Source organism: Prinia subflava, chromosome 8 (genome assembly GCF_021018805.1).
Source record: "Prinia subflava isolate CZ2003 ecotype Zambia chromosome 8, Cam_Psub_1.2, whole genome shotgun sequence".
In the NCBI taxonomy this organism is placed as follows: domain Eukaryota; kingdom Metazoa; phylum Chordata; class Aves; order Passeriformes; family Cisticolidae; genus Prinia; species Prinia subflava.
This window is the reverse complement of record NC_086254.1, coordinates 11,106,474-11,131,564: the sequence shown is the minus strand read 5'-3', so window position 1 is coordinate 11,131,564 and position 25,091 is coordinate 11,106,474. Positions and strand designations below refer to the sequence as shown.

Sequence of the window (25,091 nt, the reverse complement as noted above, 5' to 3'; positions counted from 1 at the left end):
CACTTCCCGCGTGTCTGCCCTGGCGAGCAGCCTGCAGACACTCTGGTCGTGGGAGCTGAGCACAGCTGACACCATTCTCTCACTCCCGCCGGTGAGGAGCAGCTCCTCCTGGGTTAAAGCAGCAGGGCATCGAGTAGCTGCTCTTGGAAAGAGTATTCAGCGATCCCAATATCCAAATAAACCCCACCCTGAATATGGCACTGTTCAAATTCCTTCCTTGTCATGGTGGTCTGCTGCAGCTTACGGCAAACTCCAAAAACCTCTGAAATCATTAAAGTACAAACCAATGTATTTTTAAACGACCAGCATTCAGTTTTATATCAATCGCTTTGTCTTGACGACGTCATCAGCACCGTCCTGCGGCAGCCTCCGGCCCTGCAGAATTTCACCATCTGAGGGGAGAACACCCAGCCACACGCGCTGCTTGTGCCAGGGGGACCCAGTGCAAGGACAGAGTGACATTCCTGGGACTCCAGCTCCTACGACTCTTCCCGAACATGAACATTCCTTCTGACAGGAACAAGTATTTTGTCCATCTGCCAGAGAGGCCAGTCAGTCCCTGAGTCATTAGAATATGGCTCTGGGGTCAATGGTCCAAGCATTTTTTCCCCCCAGATAACCCTTGAGCTGAGAAGGATAAAAAGAGGATGAACTTTTGTTTGTATTTGCAGAACATTCATTTTAGCTTTGCACTAGACAAAGCCACTGTTCACCACTTCCAGAGCAAAAGGAAGTGGAGAGAATCAACCCTAAAATACTAAACTGTATTTGAAGTTTAATGGTAAATATTGGATATTGGACAAAGTTTGGAGCTTTGAGTTTTATTTTGTTTTTCATAGTGACTTTACAGTCAGCCAAGAAGACTTCTGTCAACCTCTGCACTTAATTCTTCATTAATTAAAACACAGTTGTTTCAGAGTAAAACTATTAATAACCAAATGCTCCACGAGTGAGCAGCAGCAGTGGAAGCAATCTTTACAGACTGACTTGAAACCCTTCTAATGTCTTTCTTTTTTTGTTGTTTAATTATTTTCTATTTTCATTTGTTGAAGTATTTTTGGCATCCAACTTAGCAATTTTCTATAATACTATCTTTTCCTATACAGTATGATTTTTTTCCCTGGGAATTGGATTACAAAAAACATATAAAAAGGATCCATGCACAGTTTTTTTTAATAAAAAAGGTTGCTTTTTTAGACAACATTTTAGTGGTTGTGGATTACTACTATTACTATAACAAAACATAACAAGTCACTCCCCAGTAAACACAGACTTTGGGCTAAAAGAAGAGATCAAATAGATCCCACGTGCCTGCACTGCTATTCTAGAGCAGGATTTCTCTCCCAAGAGTAACTTCAGAGGAGAGACTCCTAAAAAAGGATTGGTCACAAAAATAAATTACTATGTAGGTTTGCCAGAGTTAAGTCAAACATCTCAATTCTTGTCCGTCAAAACTTAGGAATAAAATTGAAAATCAGTATTTTAGTATACTAACTGAGAACATTCTCTAAGACAAGTTTGATTTTTTTTTGTTTGTATTATTGTCATAGAACCAGGGTGACATTGCTGCCTCTGTTTCTCCTTTCACAGAGACCAGACTGCTATCATTGCTGTTGCCTGCCCAGAAATGAGATGGTTTAGGACAGTAAGTTTATCTTCACTTATCAGAACTGGCAGAGAGACACAGCTCTTAAATGGAGCCCCTTCTTGGACCTAAAGCCACCAAGGTTTTTGAGACACAGGAGAAAATAGTCTTGCCTGGGATGCTGTTGATTCTTGAAGGTAAAAACTGAGGAAGTGAAATGCTGCAAAAGATTCCTCTGTGACACCACAGTGCATTTGCACCAGAGAGAAAAGAAGGTCCAGCAATTTCATCACTGAAAACTGATCAAGTGAGATGAAACAGGGAAGTGTTTTACAACACTGTATGAAATCCAAGACATTCCCTCTTGTTCACCCATTTACCCACTGCTTTGGAATAGAATGCAAACTGATATTAACATGGACAACATCTGACAGGATTTTACCCACAGAATGCAAGACAGCTCCTGTAGATTGGAGAGCATCCTGCTTAAAATATGGTTAAATAACAGAGAGCAGAGTATGCATTATGTTATAAATATAACAAACCAGCGCAAAGTCTGCAATTTTTTTACTCCAATGCTATAATTGTAATTCAGTAGAAACAAGATCATAGTTTTCAGTGACTAAAACAATTGTCAGAACGTATTTAATTAAAGGCTTAACCCTTCACTAAGTTCTCTTTTTTGAGGTCAAGAAACTGGCAGGTAATGTGCATTTCAGAAGGCAGCCAATAACAGTCATGGTGGAACCACTTCATCTGCAGATGCCAAACACCATTCAAGCGAGCTGCAAATTGGATGAAATAGTGTAAAAAGACTAGTTTCCTGAAGGCAGTGGCACATGTACTTCTGTGACTGTGGTACTCCTCCAGCTTCAGACAAACACTAGAATTAAAGATAAAGTCCAGATTAAATGTCATGTGTCAGAAAGCATTTTATATTTTTCATTAATAAATTGGTTAAAAATACTTGAGGGCTTCTATTAGGTCACCTGGACAGCAGGTGAATTTGAAATCAGCTATTTGCCAGGAGCAATATATATACCTATGTTTCTGATTTCTGACTGTACAGCCAAGGCAAAATATTGAAGTAAAATAGAAACTTCCTCCAGAATAATCATTCCTTAATTGAAAGATTGTGTTAACTTTGTTTCTGGTGGAAATTTGATCTTCAGCTGGCTTTCTAAAATATTTGCTAAGACCCAACCCAAGTTATTGTTCTCGAAGAATAGCTCACAAAGGAAACTACAATAAATTTGATTTAGTATCTGGAACATTAAGTTCTTTCAAGACAATGGTTTGTCTATAAAAAAAGTTTTATGAACATTGTAATGGCCTGAAACAGCTTATGAAAACTCATTGAAGTGCCATGTGACAACTAAGACTGGGAAATAATTTTTTGTGGGTAAATAAAGCACTGAAATAAATTGGGGAAGGATAAAAATCTTTTCTCTGACAGAAGAAACAGTCTCTTTCTTATGGCCAGACTCTACAGTAAATGTAAATCTACATTTAAACCATAATGAATGGCAACTATTGACTAAGTGCTCCAGAAAAACCTAAATGGACAAAAATAGTTTCAGTGTAATCAGCTCTATTTTTAAATAACCACCAAACATTGTATTAAGCAGTGCTCAATCACCTCAGGGCAGCATGGTATGTCTATCTTTACTCTGTGCTCCCAATGGTAAGGGCTGTAGTTCCCTCAGAATTTCTCTGCCAAGCAGAGGCAGTCTGCAGTGCATGGCAAGCCCTCTCTGTGCCACAAATCCTTCACACAGGGGCCAGCAAAGATACAAAAAGGGGAAGGTCTGATCTGACGCTGAAGAGCTGCCACTGGGATGGTTCTTCTGGGCAGAGGAGAATCAGCACCCTGCCATTAAACCATGCAGACAAGTGCTGAGCCCAACAAGTCTATTGCAGCAGACTGGTGGCCTTGTGGTGCAAGGTACAGAAGCATTGAAAACCTCTCAATGGCACAAAGAAATTGATCAGATTTGTCTAAAGTCACACAGTTATTCACCCATACTGGAAAACTCTGTCCCATATTGCGAAAACTCTGTCACTTGATCCAAGGGCTCAGGATTCATTATCACCTGCTTCTCCACATATTTAGCACAGACACTTGGGGGAAAAAAAACACATGCGAAACATGTAAAAATGGATACTATGTGTTATTAGTAGAAAGGAAGAGGTGGTATGTTAAGGAACCACTGCTGCATTTTTGGCTAAGACTAATTCAGTTATCTATTTCTTTTTCCGAGCTGATTTTCACCAACTGTCCAATTCCAACTTTGTCAGCAAATGTTGGGTTTGGCTACAACCAGCTTATTGCTGTTTCAAGTGGCAACATACCTGAGCTGGAAAACAAAGGCTGAATAAGCCAAAGACTGAGTTCAAGTGAGATCAGAACTCAGCTGGAATGCACTACCCGCTGCTCTGAACTCAATGGACGACACCAACAAATCTGAGCCACTCTTCAGCTTGGGGACTTCTGATCATACAGAGAATGCTGAAAGGTTTTTCTTCTCTTTTCTCAGATCTAGATGTTCAACATATGTTCAACACATGAGAAATACCTTTGTTCTCCCTTTGTGTGTTTTCTTGTTTGGTCATTCATGAACTCATTCGCGATTTTAAGACCATTCCCAAACACTTGTACACTGTGGGAGCAAGTTTGCACACTGGTACATGACCAAGCAGGAACCCTGTGCAACAGCAGCCCAGATGACAACACTGCAGGATTGGTACACTCAATATTTGCAGAAACAGCATTAGCAATTTGGTATTTTGGTAAATTGGTATTTTGAGAGAAGAAAGGAAAAGGCAAGGATCCATAGGGAGGGGGCAGAAAGTAGGAAAGCATTAATTTAGCTCCTTAGAGGTGGCACTGCCAGCTGTGCTGCCAGCTGGCCAGCGGACAGACTCTCTGACCACAAGGAATCACACTCTGCTCTCGTATGGTAAAATGGGAACTGTTTGCTCATTCAGGGTGGCTGAATAACCCACCCTGACAAAGCCCACACTGAGGATCCTCCCATATTTCTGTGGGTGCTGGCAGTGCTTGTTTTGAAGTGCAGGGGAAATGGATTCTTTTATGCCACTACCTTAGGACCATCACAGCTTCTGCATCTAAAACAATAATGCTTTGATGAACAACAAAATAAATGCCATGCCTGGTAAGTTTCTATCATGATACTTGTCCTGCAGCTGAAGGGGCTGTAAACCAGATCTAGTCACAAGACAACTGAACTTGCATTATCCACAGTAAGTAATGTGTATTTACTCAGGGCACTGGAACAGGACACCATGCGTGCTTGATGAAGAAAAGCCCATTTGTGCCTGTTATACTGGAAAGTTTTTGCAACATTCATTCTTAAAAACTGGTTGTGTTTCTTAAGATTCTTGTAATCCTTTACTCTGAAATGAATGAGACAGTTCCTAGGGTATGTCACCTGATTTGGTCCCACCTGAACATCTTCAGAAATGCAAACGTGAGTTATCATTCAGCTGATGAAAGAAGAGAAACCACTGGTATTCAGGTCTGAAGACACTTAAGAGTGGTGTCCAAATCTCTGCTTTGCATTATTCACTACAGTGTGTGTTCCTGGATCTTACTGGGGCCACACTGTACTACAGTGGAAGCTAATACAGAAACAAGTGGTCCACTATGTTACACAGGAGGGGAGACTGTTCTAGAAAGTTTTTATTTGCCAGGCTCTAATTATGCAACCCACTCATTTAAATTAAATATGAATAAATCACAAGATGTCATAAAAGTGTCTCAAAAAGAAACTGCTATTAACAGTACACAGGGGTGACACATCCAGTTCTTACAGTGACAATAAACCAAACACTGTTTATTACCCCACATGCACACTTCCCCTGGCCCAGCACTCCTGACCATGAATCACCCTGTGTGACTGTTGATGGAAATAGCATTTGCTTCCTTCGTGTCCAGCAACAGAGTGAAGCTCTTCACTAGCTGAGGTGAGGGCAATTTCTCTTCTTCAAGGAACTTTCAGAACATTCTTTTCTGCAAACAGGACAGTGAAGCGTCTGTCTTACAGCTTTTAGCTGGAACCAGTTTTAGAGGAGTTTTGGTCTGCGTGAACTGAGATAGCCAAGCTCAGTATCATCTACCCATGCAAGCTCCCTGTATCTTACTTGTCAGACAGCAGAGCAAGCACCATGTATCTGGCAAAAATAATGTTCTCACACTGTTAAGTCCACCAGAAAGAAGAGAAAATCCCTTTCTCAGATGCATTTAGATACCTAGAGATGCTAATCAGCATTAAGTGGTGACTGCCAAAGGACAGAAGGTGCCCAACTGTTCCTGGTTTCACTTTCTTCAAAAAAATACTGTGGTATGTTTCAGGTGGTGACAAATATCTGTGAGCAAGCCAATTCTTGGCACTAGAACTGGCCTCTTCCTTAGATAGACTCTGCAAGTGGAAGTGTGTTTATCCACATGCTCCACCGTTCCCTGGAAGAAGTGTGATGCTGCACTGCATGCAGCCACTGGGAGGACAGGGTGCCATTGGTGGCACTCGGTAACAACATTCAGCAGACACTTTATGGTGCTTAGCATCATTAAAGAGCACAAAAGATAAAGGCATGGAAATCAATTCTTGAAGCAGTTTTCTGCTCCAAAAAGCACCTGGTCATTTTGTAGATAAGTATTTCCCTCGCTTCTAGATAAAAATGTATTTTTCTACTTCCATAATGAAAATTCACATTAATAACTACTGAATATCCTACACACAATACTATGCTATATGCCAGATCTACACAAAATTCTATGATTCTGTAACTTAACACCTTGCACCCATTATCATGAGGTGGGAAATCACTATGACTGCAGAATTTGACCCTTATGTCCTCAAAACACCTTGGTGAGGAAGATAGGTTCCATAACATCTTCTTTAGGAGGGGAAATAGGCAAAAAGAGGTGAACTGACTTGTACAGGGATACACAGCAAGTCTGGGAGTAAAATGCCAGGTCATACCCACAGATCTTTCCACTGTAAGACACTGCTTTACCTCCCACACACCTCCATCCCCAGGGCTGAAGGAAAAGCATCCATGTACCACTGACAAAATACACCCAGCCCAATCCCAATCATTCTGTAGGCTACTTCTGCAACAGAAACAGCATAAATAGGTTACAAACTATTTTTCTCACAAGACATGAATTCTGAAGTACACAAGGCAACTCCCACTGCTGTCAGCCAGCACAAGCACTAAAATCTGGGCTCCTAAATTTTTCCCAGGTCATCAGTTAAGAGCCTTTCTCATGTCTTGACTTCACTCAAAAATTCAGAGTTAATTAATAAGGCACATCAGGTGCTAATTCAGGAACTTCTGCAATAGGTGTGAAGTCCTATGGGCTGCTGGTCATCTCCAGGCTGGCACTTGGAAAACACTGGTTGGCATGTGAAATCACACCTGTGACTGAGGGAAAGGCTCCCACCCCTCTAATTGCAACAGTGCAAGAAACACAGAGCCAGCCTTATTGCATCATTGTCCGAGATATCAGCTGAATCATGATTAGCATGGAATTACGTTATCTCAACCCTCAGTAAAGGTGTCTAAATGCAGTGAGATCTTGGAGTGAAAACAAGGCAAGAGAAAGTGTGTTGGATGTTTATTTGGAAGGATCCCACCACATGGCTGAGGCCCAACTAAAACATAACATAGTATAACATCACATACCTCTTCTTCACTAGACAAGTGACAACAGAGATTTCTCTGTACAGTTGCTAACTTGTAGATATAAGAATAGGCAAGGAATGTTCAGCCCCCGCCTGAGTGCAATGTTCAATGCTAATGATTTACAAGTACACACCAGTGATATAATAGTTCAAACCATTAGATACAACAGCCTCCCCTCTCTTTCTTGGAAGTCTGATAAATCCTAATTCTTGACCTTGATTGGAGGTACAACGATCACTTGATCACACTTATGATCCCGACACATAAGGTTGTATAATTGCAAACACTTTTGGCCCCAGCACAACTAGACTAAGACTGGGTTGGTTCAAACCTGAACTGATGTGTGACTGCTGGAAGGCAGCAAACACCCAGCACTGGATCTGAAGTGGTGATGAGACTCTATATATGACTTTAGGCAATAGGGAGTACTAAGGGTACTTTCCTTGTTTAACACACGAATTCTTCACAGCTCACTGGTTTGTTGTGGTGTTTGCCCATGTTGGGAATGTGTCCAGCCCAAACATAGGTTTTCCCCATGTGTTGATGGCCAGTGTGACACAGCAGACTCCAATGATGTTCATCACTATTCCAGTTCTAACCTGTGAGGAAAAAACCAACAACAATAATCAAACACCAGCACAGCAAGTCCAAACCAGCAACACCCAAACACCAGAACAACAAACTGCAGCAAGACCTACTTGTACATACACAAGAAAGATGGTAAAATAAATTACAGAAATACCCACTGTATCCACTGCCTTCTGCTCTTGCTTAGGTGGAGATATGAGGGAACACACTGTGCAATGTCTTTGAGCACTTTGCTATGTATATAACCAATCTAGGAGCTTTAAGGCATGTGTAACAAGTCGTTCTTATTAGTTAGAGAACAGCTTATGCCCTCTTCAAGTACCCAGTTAGAAAACCAGTAATGTGTTCCGCCCAGAACCTGCCCTGTGTGGTCTGGCAGAAAATCAGAGGACCAGAGCCAAGGGCTACTGATTGCTACCTTCTGCTTTCAGCTCCACTGGAGACAAGGCTTTAGACCCTCGCCAAAGCCCCAGAACACTCAGGGCATGCCTGCAGTTTAACCCTTCAGGTTTCAGAGACTTATGACTTGTCAGTTTTTCATTTCATTTGGGCCAGTCTGTATGTCTTCCAAAGCCTGTGAGAAAAGTACTGTTACTTCAGAGATGCAAATTTTTATCACAGTATTAACACTGCAGAAGAGAGGGACATACAGTGATAGTTACTGCCCATGAGAGCTTCCTGGTTACTTTGGAAATACTCTGCAAAGAAAATTAAACTCTCACCATATTTCAGGAAGAAAGCAATGGAGAATTTCAGATAAGAGAGAAGGCAATTATCTTACCATATCCCAAACATGGATGTGGCCATAAGAAAATGCAATAGCATTTGGCGGTGTTGCAACAGGTAGCATGAAGGCAAATGAAGCACTGAGAGTAGCAGGCAGCATAACATACAAAGGGTGCATCTTGATAGATGTAGCCTGCAATGAATGGAGATAATATCACTCTGGGGGTATTCAAAAAGAAAAGCATAAAGGATCAATCCACCCCAGACCACTGGGATGGAGATACATAGGCTTATTTTGTTGCCTTGTATTACATCATCAGAATAATTCACAAACATTTTATTCTGAAATCCACATGTGCTTAAAGATAACTTGCTGCTGTTTCCTGTCCCATGATACTTAAAAACAAGGCTTGATTCTTTCATGTTTTTGTTTTGCTCTATGGTATAATTTAGATTTCTGGTCAAATATATCCAACAATCTTTTCTTTGACCTTGAACCACCCTTTTTACAGGAAACACAGGAATGGGATTATAATTACTAGGCATGTGGAGTGACACTCTTAGACTTTACATAAACTCTGTGGGACTCAAAACTTAAGTGCCAGTTTAAGTCATTAATAGCTCAGTACTTTGACTGGGGTAATTTTGCTTTGATGAAATAGTCTAGAATAAAGTGCTTGTCCTTTTCTAATTAAAGAACAAAGTAACTTATTTTTCTCTTTATGCCACAGTTTTGATTCTGCTCAGAAAAGGCAGCAAATCTTACCAGGTTTTCCTCCCTAAGTTTTAAAATTGTTTAAAAAACCTGAGAAATTACACATTTCTAATAATCAGGCCTACCACTTTGAGTATTTTAGCACAAAATGTGAAGATGAATAATTCAAAGGCATCATCAGAAACTGCTGGATTTTGTTTTGGTTTGGTTTGTTTTTGTTTGTGTGTGTGTGTGTTTTTCCAGTTCTAAGCTGATGGTTCAAAATGACCAGAAGTAACTGATGTTTGCTGATCTGTAGTGAAAAAGTGACTGTCACTTCACTTTCTCCAGGGCCAAGGCACACATCTTACAGAAGGCATGACCTGGCTTCCCTTTAAGTACATTGGACCAACATCCAAGACAATAAATATAATCTTGCTTTGCCACCCAGTTTAACTCTGATCCTCCAGCTGACAGGGAAACAGGACAGAAGCAATCTTACCATGGATGAAAAGACAGGCAGGAAGAGGGTAGCTGTGGCCACGTTACTGGTGCATTCAGTGAAGACAGCTATAATAAGGGAGACCACTGATGCAATGGCCCATGGTGGGATAGATCCCAGTGGAGTCATTTGATGACCCAGCCAAGCTGAGAGCCCAGAGTTCTGCAAGAAAAAAAGTGGGTTTCGGTGAGGTTTAGAACCCCTGACTCAGAAACGGGGAAGCCAGGTTACGGGCAACATTTCTGTCAAATAATGCTAAAGGAGTCTTTGATTATACAAACACCATCCAGGAAAGTACAATGATCTGTCACAAAAACTAAAAGAAATTCCTTGCCAGCTAGACATAACACTGAATCCCACTTTTCTGATTCTTCTGGAAATCAAATACTTGCTCACACATAGTTTACAAAATTATGGTTTTCTTGCTAAACAAGATTTTTTTTCTGAGGCCATTGCAAATACCTAATGTATGGCCCAGAAGCATATTGGTACATTTTTCTAAGGTTTCTGAAAGTTTCTAAGGTTATGATTCTGTATGAATGCTCTAGGAAATGTTTGCTGGAAAACAGTCAGTAGTTAATACGAACAGGTCACAAAATCTTTGACTTGATCGTTTTTAATGCTCTGAAGCTTTAATAATTTCTGTGTGAGGTATGTAGTTGAATGTAAGCCCCAGAGCATTAATCTGCCCCACGGTTTAAACCTAATTAGCCACAAAACTTAGATGTGAACATGACACAAAACCATGTGGTTTCCCAAACCATGGCACTATTGGTAGCTAACGCTTGCTTTGATTTAGATGCATCTTAGCAGTGATGAAGGAAACAATATGGTTCACCTCAAGATTCCTTCCTGTTTTGGGAATTTAGTTCCCTTTTCTGTGAATTTATGAACACAGTATCAACCCAGGATTTTTCTTTCTGACCACTTCAGCAGCAGTTTTGCTTTAAGTCTGAAGATACATAACCTTTAAACAAACATCAAATGGTTCTAAAAATCTGATAAATGTTATCCATACTTCTACTTTTCTAGCCAGGGCTGGGATTGGGATGATTACAGAAATAAGAAAGGATGCTTTTTCTGGACTGTTCAGACAGTGAAGATCTCAACCTACTCAGCTGTCTTCAAGAGGTAAGATAAATCAAAGAAACTTGGTCAGAGAACAAAAATTCCTGGAAAAGACTCACAAGCCTTCACCTCTCCTTGGTTTTTCCTAATTTATATCTCCCTCCAGTACTGGAATTCGCTACTAGGTTTGACTTTGGGTGCATGCCCAGTAATACAGGACTAGATAACAAACCAGGGAAGTTCGCCTTTGAGTCAGAGAAAAACAGGTGTCAGGACATACTGCGCTTGCATCAGCCAAAGCAAAACCTCCTCCCAGCAGCAGCACAATGCTCCAGGGCATCTTCCTTTGAACCACATTCCAGTCTAGCAGTGAGGCTGATAATGGCTTTTTTGCATCTGAGGTGAGAAATGAAAAGTAGAACATGTTTTAGGAGAGTGAAGACACTTTGTCTCCTGTTCTATAAGATAGCAGTGGGCAGATGCACAGTACTGAGAAATCTTCACAGGGTGAGGGCAACATACACGAGCATGGACTGTACCCCAGCCCTGCCCAACAAGAGAGGTAGGTGAGCTGCTCTGAAGAACTGCATGAAAAACCCAGTGTATGTTCCTGCCTTGTTAGCTGAGTGGGTTAGCTGTTTCACAGTACTACAATCCCTCTTTTAAATACCTTCTTCAGTCCGTTCAGTGTCAGACTTGCTTGGATTCCAGGCTATGAATTTGGGCTTATGAGCAGGAAGGATAAACAGTAACAGGGCAATAAACACAGCAGGAACAGCATCAGTGATATACCTAATGAAGATATGAGAATGCAGGTTAGAAAATGGACACCTTTCTCCTAGAAAAGGGCTGCCTTTCAGCATTCTGGTCACTGATCTTTGCCATCCCATTTGGGGCTTGAGCAAAATGGGTCATTAGCTCATGTCTGAAGTCTCTTAGACCTGCCATAATGTAAACACAATAATAAATGAAACAAGCTACAATACACATTAATAACCAGAGTCCTGGATGACAAATCATCCCTCCTGGAGCAGGGTTCCTTCTCTGTGCTCAAGCCTAGATTCAACAGTTGTATCTCAAAGACAGACATCTAAAGAAATGGCCTGAATGATAGTCCCAACATGTATTTTATGTTCCTAACATGCCATGCACAAACACTATGCAAAGCAGCCATTCAAAACATAAAATCAATTTTCCAATGAGTTTTAAGGTATTGGTTAAAGGTGATATTACGAAATATTCAAGTGTCACTGCCAAGTAATTGGAGCTCATACTAACAAAATACCAAGGCGTACGTCAGTGTGACTAAGACCAGCATTACAGAATTTTCTCTTCTTTTAGAAGGTTCAGCTTGCTCCATGTCTCATTCTCCAGCCTTTCCACTGCAGTACAAACTGTCAAATCATAGACAATTGGTAGTGCCATGTACAAGCCATTGGACCAAGCCCAGCAAACATGTGAAGTCAGGTAAAGTTGGAATTAATGATCCCACATTTAAAATGGAATGTATGAGCAAGGGAATCTGATAATAACCAAGAGGGTAAAAGATGGAAAAAAACCTAAAAAAACTTACTTTTCTCCTCCTGGGAAGAGCTTGGAGGCCCAGCCTTTTACAAAGCCTGGGTTTCTGGAAAACCACAAGACCACCAGCAATACAAACAAGAGGAGGACATTTAATTCAGCATACGAGATAGGGCCTAACTTCTTCATTTCTGCCTTCAGCACATTGTATGCCGCTTTTTCTTTGGTAGTTCTCTCTGTCCCAATGCCCCAGCTTTTTTTAAAGCTTTGAGAAAAATGGAGAAAAAAAATACTGTAAGTATGAACATATTAGAGGGCTTTAACATCACTCTGAAGCTGTCACTATTGGTGACAGACACAGACCACAGCAGAGGCCATAAATAAAGAATTTACAACAGTGCCAAAGTATTTAGTGGGGATACACCAATTCTCACGGAAGAATGGGGTCTATCAGAGGATGGCAATTTGGAGTCAGGTTTGAATCAGTGGCTGCAAACCAGCTATATGCCAGCTCTCCTAGGGCTGAAATTCACAGCTGAGAGATTTAAAAATAAAAAGATTGAAGATTAATAATGCATAAGGCTTTTGCCTTAATGTACCTCCCATGAACACGAAAGGTTTCCAGACCTCAAAATTTCTGTGAAATGGACCTGCTCTCTGCTACAAAATTAATAACTTGTCAGTGCATTTGTTTTAGCCAAATGTCTCAGTAACTTACTGAGAGGTTTACACAATATCATGTAGATAAATACTCACTTGAGTCCCATGAAGGAGCACTGTAACCAAAGCCAAGCTAGCACCAACATCAGGATCATGTTTGGGAATGCAAATCCAAACCAGGAAGCAAAATCCACAATATCATTATTGTTGGGGTATAACCTGTAAAGAAATTACTTTCTGTATGAATGTCAAAACATTTAGAAATCTACTCTCCCTTTAATATGTGCTAGTGACAATTATGCATGTAAATCTAGGGTAACCATTACAAGCAATCATAGGTAACATCCACAGCCTAACTTAAGCCTCATTTCAGAGCAGAAATTAAATGATTGTCAGTTTCCCCTGTATTTTACTTTGATGCATATCGGAGCTTATGTTGATACTTTAGGCTCAGTCAGATAAGAGTGGCTGAAAGATCTCCCATATATTGCAGATACCTTTCATTTCCAACACACCTGTTCATTTATCCCAAGACAGGATATTTTTTCTTCCTCCCAATTCATTCTAATAAGAGAGCAAGAAATGTCTTTCCTGAAATTAATACCTGTACTTCTGCTGCCTTCAGCAAATTAAGAAGTTGCTACTTGACTGAAAGAATGAAGAGTGTGTTTTAAGAAAGGCAATTTTTGTTATTCTCTGTGTTTGCCAATAATGACTGGAGGAAAAATATCAATAGCAAACCTCCAGCTGGGTGTTAAAACCAACAGATAATGTAGCAGCTGAGGCTGAAGTACTTGCTACACAAGGAAGCAATGTTGGAAAATTTCCACTGCAGATTAGGTTCCATGTAGATCAGTTCCCAAACTCAGTTTAAAAATGAGAGAACACAACTGCACAGTTTCCATAGCCACAGTATGGAGGAACTGTGTTACAGGAGGGGCCAAGCTCCTTCTAGCTCTCTTCATTGTGCTTATGAGTAGGGTTAATCTACATTCTTCTGGTGCTCTTTACTGCAGTTCCTCTTCTGATGTGCTGTACTTCAGTTGAAAAAGAGGACACAGAAGAACCAATCTCATAATCAACCACCATGTCAATTGCCAACAAGTATTTCCAGTTTTCTCAGAAGACCTTAATTCCATCACATAGCTTAATTCCATCACCTTTTAAAAGATGCTGAAGCAAAAAAAAACCAACTTCATACACATTTCTCAGTCTCAGTTCCTCAACTTATTGCTTGAAGTACACAAGTGAAATTGTCATTTAAGACCAGTCAATTGGTCACACAAACAGTATGACATTGTAAAAGGAAGCAGCAAAAATTACTTACTGATTCATCTGGCCTTTCAGTACCATGTTTGGTCCTGTTCCCGTAAGTGTTGCAGTTCCTCCAATGCTGGCAGCATAGCATACACAAAGTATCATTCCCTTGCATATATGCTTCCTCATTTTCTTTTCCTCAGAAGATCTGGGGTCATCAGGGATTTGTTCATTACTTACAACTAGACAGAAAGAAAATTATTTGCCTCAGGTAAAGGCAGAGTGTTCAGGATAGGGTCTGTAGGCTTAGTGATTCCAGTTTGTATGTGCCCTTTATTTTAATTTAAAAACCCACAGATATTTCCCTAAATACTTCAGACTAATGTTCATGAGGACCTGAAGAAAGAGGCTGACAGTGTGGGTTTACATGATCCAAGGATGCTGTTGCCCACATCAGTGCCACAGCTTCTCATCAGTAACGTCTTGTTTCACAGAGAGGCTTACCACCAGCCAAATATTGTAGTTACTGGAACAATTCCAATTCCACAGTGAAAACCCAACCAGCTTTAACAGATATGAACACAGGCAGAAAAAACTCCCACTGAAACCCAAATCCTTGCTTGGCATTATGTCAGTTTACAATAATCATGAAACTTTACTGCTGTGTCCATTGTTCTCTGAGGTTCACACTCTAATCTTGAAGTCTGACTGGACTAATGGAGCAGGACAAAGAATTTATGGCAATTACAACCAACTCAACAATAGCAAAGGGTATTTTTTGCACACTCTTATTATCTTCACTGCACTTGGAATCTGATCTTTATTCATAATTTAGTAATATAGCCCTCTGTAACAGCACAGCAGAGCAGTGAAATGAGAGGGTGTGAGTTGGTGCACGTATTTCAAATGAAGTGAAACCTATTGTAGAATCACAGCACTGGCAGAGGACCTTGAGGAATCAAGTATCAGGGTAAGATCACACACAAGAACAGTTTGTCTACTGTGAGTCAAATTACACCAGTTCCTCTTTTCCATGTGGCTTTTAAAGTAGTCCTCTTTCTTCTCCCCACCTCCACATACAATCTGGTCAATAAAGAGATATTTATTACCCTAGAACCAAAATGGATTGTGTTTACATAACTTTTTCAAATAGTCCTACCTGGCCTAGAAGCTGAATCCCTGCTGATAATCACAAGATTTAGAAAGTGGGATGCTGGGGGTTTGGATGGTTATTTCCCAGAGGATATGCTCGTCACTTCCCTAAACAGGTGGTTAAGTCTAGGGAAACTGTGGGAGGATGACTCCAGCTCGAAGGAAAGAACATAACTGTTGTTGTAGGATTAGGGACGGCAGTAGACAACGACACAGACTCCCCATTTTCAGAAGGCAAAGAGAGCCAATCTTTGTTGTTTTTCCTTTCTTTTATAGACATTTTTGAGAAAGAGAGATGATTGGACATTCAGAACAATGCCCCTTGACCGTTTTATCCAAGTAAATAACAAGTTAGAAAAACACTACCTGCTAACAGTTTTTCACCTTCCAAGGATTGTTTTTGATTCCTCCTCATGCTTTCCCAGGCCAGTGTGAGAAAGCTATGTGACTTGATTTCACACAGACTCAGACTCTGCTGTTGCTGCCTGATTTCTCTCTCTGACCAGGTTTTCAGCATCCGTACATAACACCCTGTCTGGAATCTAGCACTAGCATACAAAAAGGCAGCCATCAAAATTGAAAGCTACTTTGTAAAACCTAAATGTCATGTATTTAAGGGATTTCAGTCAGGTTACCATCCTCTTTCCTTGGAAGGTGTACACAGCACTCCTAGGTTGGGGAACTGAGTGTAGCAAGTTCAGTAGCGTTAGCTTACTGGTGAGCAGGCCCTTACCGTGCACTGCTGTGGACTCTGGTGTGCTCTTTTCCCCCAGCTCAATCACTGTATTTGTTTGCCCAGTTGCTTGTTCTACCATGGTCACGTCACACTCTGTGCTGTCCAGTTGATCCAGGACAGCGTGGACAATGGGAACCATCATGGCAGTGGTGGCTGTGTTGCTTATCCACATGGATAGGAAGGCAGTGACTATCATAAACCCCAGCATGAGGCTGAAAAGAGAGAAAGACACAGAGGAGAGAAGAAGAAAGTGAACAAATGTTGCTAGGCTTTGTAGTCAATGTAATTTGGAGAGCAAAGCCCAGGCAGAGATGTGTGCAGCATCCACTAGTACAGAGCAGGGCCAGACTCCTTTCTAGGACAGCTCTGCCACTTTCACTGAAGGAATCCCAGTGCAGGATTAAATCATAATTAAGTCAAAATTTTGTCCCCAAAGGCAAACCTCTAAAATTTAGTCAGATGCTAGTTTTGGATAAAGGACAAATAAATTGTTCCTGTTGTGAGACTTCATTTCTGGAAACTCTGTGCAAGTACAGCTAAATTGGCTCTTGAAGAATCCTTTCTCTGCCAGCTGTTAAATATCATCCCTAGGCCCCTGCTAAACTGACAAGAGGTAAGAAATAAATAATCTAATACTCTTACAGTGCAGGTTTCACCCCAAGAATCAGAAGGACCCTCAGTGCAATCCTTTTGTGAAGATTCCACTGCTCAACAGAAATTGCGACAATCAGCCCTCCAAAGAAGAGCATGTTTGTGTTATTTAGGTACTGCAGGCACACCTGAAAGACAGAGAAAGTAAGTCAGGCTAAAATACGTGCTTCACCAGTACAATTTGACTACCACCCTCTCACATCTGTGGACTGTACCAGACCCCAGTCAAGGAACCAGGAGTTCCTTGAGAACAAGAAAAAGAGGCAGCTGCTGCCTGAGAGCTCTCTGCAGTTTCCTCAGCCCTTGATCTCCTGTGTTACTGCTGACTTGCCTATGCAGGAGCTCTGTGCATTATTGGGCAAAATGACAGTGGTTTCCTAAAGTACAGTTGAGGGCTCAAAGTATGGAAGGTGCTGGAAATATTGAGCTCCAAAAGGGCTTTCTCAGCACCTTCAGCAACCACACCTGCCTTTACCAGCTTGTTGGGCAGTAGTGAACCTGGGCTACAGAACCTGAATACAACCTGTGCCTTTGTGCCTTCAGCACAAACCGCCCAGGAGATCTTGGGAGGACACAGCATACCTGCTGGCACCATGCCGTCTATCCTCTCAGAAGTTTGTCCCATGCATTTTGAGATCTCCCAGAAGACAGTAAGCACCACTTTCTCATAGGCTGGGAACACAAACTACTGGCACTAGTGGGATGCTCTCCAGCAGGACCCATGCCCAAAACAGACCCTCCCCTCTACCACCTCAAGCCCCCCACTCTTAACAGTTTGCTCAAATTGTATGTAGTTCAGCATCTTCCTATATAAGAACCCTGAATACTAACACAGACTTGTTGGCTAAATATTGATGAGGGATCAGAGCACTGGATTTCTCTGTATCAGACCTGGATTGCAGGAGTTCCTTACTTTTTTAGCTGTCTGAACTCCAAGCAGAGGGAAAAATACCACTGGCATGAGGGAGGTGACAGCCAGGGGGATCACTTCAGTGCACCAGTACACAGCCATGATGATGATGATATATGCACATCTGGCCTCCTGCAATATAAGACACATTTAAGCATTAGAAACTGTATTAAAGATAAGAAACACATTGGTAGCTCTTACAAGCGGCTCACACACTCCACTGTCTGTAGCTTAACAAATTATGCTGAATGAGGACTTAAACTCATGCTTTTAAATCATGTTCTGATGTCACTTGTATAAAAAGATCTTTTTGACCAATAAGACCATAGTGTTTGCTTTAATACATCCACACAAAATAAATGCTGTGAGAAAAACAAATCTTTCACCACTAGGAAAGTGCAGTTTGCTGTGTGCAAGTATCTCTTGGTGGTTGAGGTAATCAGATTTTACATCTAGGAAACAAGAATGCAATACAGAGTTAATTTTTTTTAAATGGATGGCCAAATTTTCCAGTGTGGATGATTACCTTGCGTGAAATTCCCAAGTCTTTAATATATGTCCAGTAATACAGTTGAGCTCAGAAATTATTTCACTGAATAATTTAAAAGTTTTTTGCTTTTTAAAGTAACTCCTAAAGTAAAACTCTTTTATAATTTTTTTTTTTTGTGACTAAGCACATTAGAGGTATTAAACTATTTTCCCAGATCATACTGTCCCTACCTGCTAAGGGGATTCCCTAGTTTAGAATTGTTGCAACCTGTCTTTTTGGGCTGTTGATCAGGCATTTCTGTATCCCAGCCTTCTGTGGTTTGTACTCTAAAAATTGTCAGGAGAAGCAAGCATTCATTAGCTAACAGTGAACTGTTTGAAAGCTGAAGTCGGTGTTCTGTAGTTCAGTATTTGCTCCTATTTAGGGCATGTGTTTATAGGATTTTACTCTAATACAACAAATGTGACTTTATTTTAAAATAAATGGTGTGACAGTGACACTTAAAAACTGACATCAGTTTTTAATATCACCTGACTGACAGGTCATATTAGTAAGTAGGGCTGTGTTTTCCTTAATTTTGTTGAGAAATTTAACTGTTGAAGTCTCTTCCCTTTATACATATAAGGTCAGCTCATGACACAATTCATGCTGTACTGCAGTAATGCAGGGCTAGGACTGTCTGTGGTTAATCTGTTGCTAGTAGGAAAGACAGATAAACAACCCTAAGTGAATAAAATTCAAAACACTGGTTTTAGAGAGTAGAGAGTAAATAATTTATGTGAAGTTCAAAAATGCAACCATGCTTATAAATTAACTCCAAGAACCATGGCCAATTCAAACAACCAAAGATCTGGAATTAAATATATATTTGCACTTATACCTATATCTATCTGTGATTTATGGGAACAGTCACACAATGTCTCTTTGGTGTTTCTGTACAGCTGACACAAAACACAGTGACCTGCCTCCTGGCTGAGAAATGAAAAAGCAGTCATGGACAGAAATACTGCTTTCCCATTGTGAAAAATTGTAATTTCTTAGGTTAGACTAATGACAATATGCCTACAAATAATGGCAAACTGAAGACATACTTAATTTTTTTGGAAATTACCTTTCCAAAGTAGAGCTTAACAGCCAGAAATTCCTCGTTATATAAAGCAACACCATTCAACTGAAAGGCCAGGCTGGTATAACTTAGACAGGTAAACCAGAAGCGTTGGCAATTTGGTTTATAAACACAGATAAAATTTTCCTGTACTTAAAAACAGACTGAGTGATACAAGTTGCCCAGAAGAAAGGCTGGTTTTACCATTAGAATAGCCTCCAAAGCTCTAGTAGGCTAAAATACTGTGGACTGAGCTTTCACACTTGGTCAAGAAGGCTACAAGGCACTAAAGTCCAAACTTCCCTGGGTTATTCCAATTTTATGCTAGTTTACCTCCACTGAACACAAAGGAATTGTGCCATCACTATCCCTGGAGTAAGATGGATGAATTGGAGGACAGGGCATTTGAAATCCTGACCAATTCATACAACATAACGTTGACTGCATCAGGATGGAGAATGTCACCAAGCAACATGCCGGGAGTACCAGAGCCTCAGCAGAGAGCTGGGGGACGCACTCCTGCGCTTCAGCCCACTCCAATCGCTATGACATAATGCAGGACAATTCCCAACGCGCCGGCCAGCCACACATGGGTTTGTCTTGGCCCAGAGTGAATTGCATCTAATTGGCACTATGCGTTGGGTGCGTGGGAGCCACCGGGAGCAGGCCGGAGCCGGAGGAGCGGGGATCACCTGGGGGCAGCAGGGCCGGAGCCGGGCTCTGTTCCCGCGGGGGCCCCGCAGGCACTTACCCGCGTGGACGCAGCGAGCGGCAGGGGCAGCAGCAGCAGCGGCGTGAGGAAGAGGATGGCGAAGGAGCGGTAGCTCAGCAGGGGCCGCAGGCACGTCGGGGCCATGTTCTGTGGGGTGACACGGTCAGGGCGCGAGCGGGAGCAGTGCCGCCGCCGCCGCTTTAAGTACGGGGCGGGAGGGACGGGAGGGACCCGGCTGGGGGCGACACGTCCCGCCCGCCCCGCCGGGGGCCGCCCCGGGCAGCGGCGCGGGCCAGGACCGGGAGCGAACGAGCCTCCCCGAGAGCGCCGGCCCCGCTCCGCGCTCCGACCCGCCCTCGCTTGCCGGGCCGCCGGGAGCGTACCCGGTACCCCCTCCCTTACGGCCACCTCCTCGCGGGGCTTCTGCAGCCCCTCCGTGCCAAGGAAAGCGGCTCAATGACTTTGTATCAGCTGTCACACCAGTCGGGAGAGTGGTGTAAGAACGTCCTCCCTGCTCACAGAGCCCACGGAAAGGTGCCAGCAAGCACAGACTGTCACAGTGCGCATCTCGTGCAGGGACCGAGGCGCTGACACGGCGCCTTTCGGGACGTGCTGGTGACGCCAAGGGAGGATCGTCCCCCGCTCATTCACACAGTGGTGGGGAAGGACTGAGCTCCTTTAGGGAAACGGAGAGTTAAAACCATAGTGGGGGTCTCCCCAAAACAAAGGTCTGTGCAGGCATGCATGGCTGTGTTTAGCTATTATTTTGAGAGGCATTGTGCCTCTGGATCTGGGTTAAAAATAACCCAGGAAGGTTAACTTGAAAGGTTATTTTTAATGTTGTTTGAATTCAGTTACTTTGTCTACAGAGCAGCCTCAGAATCCAAAGCGATGGCCCTACTGATGGTGGCCAGCACAACTGAGAGGGCAGAAAGGGAAAACTAGACAGAGGACAAACAAATTGTTGATATTTTAGGTTTTGCTTCTGGGATGGCAACAGCCACCTGAAATTGAAGTCAGCATAAATCATATCTCAATAATTTGATCCTGCAGTCTCTTAATACAGTCTTACCAAGCAGTTACTCACAGAAATAAAGAATGTCAGATTCCACAGCAAGTAATGAGGGAGCTCTGACTACAGCTTGCACTCTTTGTCCTCTGCTGACCAGAGGAACTTGAGTGACAGAAGTTCAAAACAAGACACTCCAATGTTACTTTTCATTTATAAAAGCAGTGAATGCCCACTAAGCAAAATAGTTGCCAACCGGATCTGGACAGATTCCAAATCTTCAAACCTTTCCGAGCAGTCCCTCTGGGTAACTTACCAACACAGAGGAAACTTCACACCAGTGCAAAGTCTAGCAGAAAGTAGGGAATTGGCCAAAACTTGCATTCCTGTGGCCTGTATCCAATGAAAAAAATGGTTCCTAGTCAAAAACCGAAAAGGACTAGAAGCACTTAATAAGAAAATGCAAATAGTTAACTCTAAAGGAGTTCTTCTAAGGTTAACTCTGATAAACCAGTGCAAATATGAAACAAAATGCAGTGAAGAAAAAAGAAAATAAAAAGAAAGATAAAAAACGTGTTGATACCTTCAGATGTACTAATCTTGTGAAAGGAGTCTTGCTTGCTGTACCTGGGGATGAGACATGGGACTCCATGGGCAATAAATTAGCTAATTCTTGTTTGTTTTTTGGTGGGTTTTTTTTGGTTGGTTGGTGGTTTTTTTTGTGTTTTTTTTTGTTTTGTTTTGTTTGTTTGTTTGTTTTGTTTTGTTTTCATACAGAAAGGGGAATCAATATTCCCTTATTGTGCAGAATTATTGCAAACTTGCCTTGATATCATTTGATGATGAGCTTCCTTTTCACTGTGCCAAGGAGAAGACAGACAAAGTTTTGGCTGCTTGCTTTAAGAACTGGTCTGACAGCTGGGTAGAAGACAGCTACAGAGAGTCTAAGCACTTACAAAACATCCAGGAGGAGTTTTAGGTGGTCCAAAGAGCATTCAAACAAAAGCCTTCCACAGCCTGAAATTCAGCTCATGTTAATTGAGCCCTAATTGCACACCTTCAAGAAAAAGGAATCCTTTCTCCAGTCAGTATGGCTCTGACCACCATAGAAAGCAATGGTGTTAAATACTGCTTTAGAAGCAGTGGGTAAAATTAGCTTTTGATTGCAGACATAATTTAGAAGCAGAAGACTGTAGCATCCTTTGGGCCAGATTTTGATACCCTAGTGTTGAATAATGTGGCGTTCTAGTACTTCTTGGTAGTAAGTTTCAAATCAGTTTTCAAAGGAACTCATATTTTTGTGTTACAAAGAGGCTTAGGCATGGATGGTGACATGAGGTGGAACCAGGAGCTGAATCAGGTCTCTTGCACCTGAAATCCCTTTTCCTGGTTGCAAGATACCCCTTCTCCCCTTTGCTGTTCTGCTGCCCTAATAAACACAGGTATTTTAAAGCCCTCAAGGGTTTGAGTAACAGAGCCAAGCCCATCTTGTAGCTGCCACCAAACTTCCCTGGCCTTTGTGACATTTCTCAGCTGGTGGCTCTGGGGTTCATTTGATTCAACTTAACAAAGAAAGCAGAACATTTTTCTGCTGTTAGTGAGCTGAATAGGTTCAATGAAGTGTTCAGTGAGCACCAGAGCCAGCTCAAGAGACTGGGCTAGTTATGGCTGGGCAAGGAACAGCTGTAGCAGGAACAGCTGCACCTTTCAAGACAGCAAATGCCTAGATGAGCTTGACAGCATTGTCAAATCACATGCAGAGTCTTGCGATCTTCTCTTTTATATTTCAGATACCAGAGTCAATGATGTGAACCACGGCTAAGAGTTGCAGTCAGAAGTGAGACACTGCTGAAGACTGAATCAATAGTAAAGAAAGGCTGACCTGTATTATTTGGTAGAGAAAGGGACTGAAAATCAATCCCACTTAGAAAGTAGGAATTCCAGGGTCAGCCCAGATGGAAAAATTGTAAAATAAAGATTTTTTTACAGTTTAGTTCAGTCCTGAGAAGCTGTTTTTCTGATATATTGCACACTCTACAAGGCAATCATCCCAGTTACTCCAGTTATTGAAGGATAGGAATGGTCTGTAAAAAGGTGGCTTTACAGGCAGCAGCTGATTCATTTAATTACAGATAGACATATTTTCTGCCTCAAATTCAAATGCTGCCCAAGCACACAAGTACAGTTTGCTTGTTCTAAAGCAGTCCATTTGACCTAGATAACGGCTACTCTCTCTCGAGACAAAAACTCCTCGCATACTTTTTAAAGTTCTTTAATGTTGCAGGCACCATACAACAGCCAGAGGTACAAAAGTTTTAACAAAATATAATTAAACAAGGACTGTAAGTTGTATCATACTTGACACAGTAACAAAAATTAAAACAACTGACCCTGGGATTTTCTAGGACTTAGCAGAAAAAGAATGGTTTTTACTTAGGCTTTTGAAAATTACATTTAAAAAATAACCAGCTCAGAACTTACCTCTATGTGATTCTTGCCTTCAAAAGATGCCTAGAAGAGGTCTTGTATGGTAATGTCATGCACTGGAAGGTTTACACAGAATTTAAAAAGAAAGAGTTATTACCAGCATTCAGAGAAAACTGCTCTTTCATTGCTCTCCATTTTCCCTCCAATCAGTCCTTCCCAGCTACTGCCAGTCCACTGTCCTGTTTCAGGAGTAGCTTTCAACTAAGTTCCCAGTGGAGCATCTGATATTTTTCCAAGAAAAGCTCTCAAGACTCTGAATGAACTGTCCTTTCGGCACAACCCCTGTGCCCAACAGCTTTCTACATAAAAGCCCTCATTATGAATTTTGAGTTAGTGGGGTTTTTGCAGTCAGTGTATGTTGCTGATCAGTCTTTCTTGACCTAGAGTTTGTGTTTCCCATATAGTTTGTGCCCCAAAGCCCATTCAAATGCTGTGCAGGCTAATGACTACAAAAGAAAAAAGATCTAAAAGAAAATCACATTAAAAATTTGATTCAGAATTGGCAGCTCTGTAACCTCTCCCTTAGCTGCCATCTCATTAACATGTTTGTTCAAAAGCCTTTTCTCTGCTTCATTACATAATTTGTGTTACAAAATCCAGATAAACCTTCATTATTCTCAGATCTAAACAGTGGCTTACTGCGCTTCCTTTTTGTTCTTCTTTCATTTTTTCCCTGAGAAAAATGGGGGACAGAAGGGGCTTTTTAAGATGAGAAACAAACCACACCAATTTCTGAGAAACATCTGTGGCAGCTGTTGTATATGGCATTATGATACTTTTTTCTCCCTTGTAGTTTTGTTAATAAACCTGTCTTTATACCCTTTTAAGTTCTGAGCCTGCTTTGTTTCTCTCCTAATCCTCCTTACCAAGAGTAAATATTTCTAGTAGGTACTCAAACCACTACACTAATTTTGGGGAACAGAAACTGGTGAACTGAAACCACTACAGATACATTGTGCAAAGACTAGTGAATGATTCTTTCTGATACTCCTGCAAAGCGAAAGAATTAATATTAGTGCCTTTACTTGATAGATTAAGGAAGTCAGTTAATATTTTCTGCATCTCCTGTATCTCGTTGTTACACACTGGGTAGGGTCTGTCACATCAGAGACACCCCTTCCATCATACAGCTATAAGGGATCAGTTGTAGCAACAGGTACACAAATGCTTGGCCTTCCTTCAGAAAGTCTTGAAACTTCTTGGCATTGAAAACAAAGTTCTGTTCATTTTTCTCTCTTATTTATATATCTTTTGAAGTTTCCTATTTAAAAATGTATTGCTGAGGTTCAGGAGGAGATAGGACTGCTGTTCCTGGGGCCTCTGTGCTGTCAGTCCATCCCAATCACAGCAAAATATTTCCGTCCCAATCACAGCAGAGGATCCCCAGAGAGGAAAGGCAATGCTGGCTAATGCAGGATGGAGGTTTCACCTGGCACGTACTTGGATACCCTGGAGTGTGCCAAAGGTCACTGGGGAACCAGTGAAGCCTGAGCATCTGCTGGGCACGGCCCAGCAGCCCATGCTGT

The 25,091-nt window shown here is 41.7% G+C and overlaps 1 protein-coding gene across 2 annotated transcripts; it reads right to left on the bottom strand.

Annotated features, from left to right (window-relative positions):
* Window positions 1-1,155: 1,155 nt before the first annotated feature.
* SLC13A5 (solute carrier family 13 member 5) lies at window positions 1,156-20,634 on the bottom strand. Of its 2 annotated transcripts, XM_063402994.1 has the most exons (13): window positions 20,109-20,634; window positions 17,766-17,894; window positions 16,844-16,980; window positions 16,199-16,413; window positions 14,384-14,555; window positions 13,153-13,275; window positions 12,449-12,661; window positions 11,546-11,667; window positions 11,156-11,271; window positions 9,808-9,969; window positions 8,667-8,804; window positions 7,742-7,896; window positions 1,156-2,470 (listed from the first exon to the last, which is right to left on the bottom strand). In XM_063402994.1, exons 1-12 carry the CDS (start codon window positions 20,211-20,213, stop codon window positions 7,768-7,770), a joined length of 1,761 nt encoding a protein of 586 aa, XP_063259064.1. In that variant the 5' UTR covers window positions 20,214-20,634; the 3' UTR covers window positions 1,156-2,470; window positions 7,742-7,767. The 2 variants fall into 2 exon arrangements, with proteins under 2 accessions (XP_063259064.1, XP_063259063.1); XM_063402993.1 differs by lacking the exon at window positions 1,156-2,470 and having other exon boundaries at window positions 5,362-7,896; window positions 20,109-20,632.
* Window positions 20,635-25,091: the final 4,457 nt, after the last annotated feature.

What these genes read in the sequence shown, in the direction of transcription:
- SLC13A5 (XM_063402994.1), bottom strand. Translation starts at nt 20,213, where the DNA reads ATGGCCCCGACGTGCCTGCGGCCCCTGCTGAGCTACCGCTCCTTCGCC. An exon ending in CGCTCGCTGCGTCCACGCGG is followed by an intron (nt 17,895 to 20,108) that starts GTAAGTGCCTGC and finishes CTTATATTGCAG; the next exon opens with GAGGCCAGATGTGCATATAT. An exon ending in CACTGAACGGACTGAAGAAG is followed by an intron (nt 11,272 to 11,545) that starts GTATTTAAAAGA and finishes TTCTCACCTCAG; the next exon opens with ATGCAAAAAAGCCATTATCA.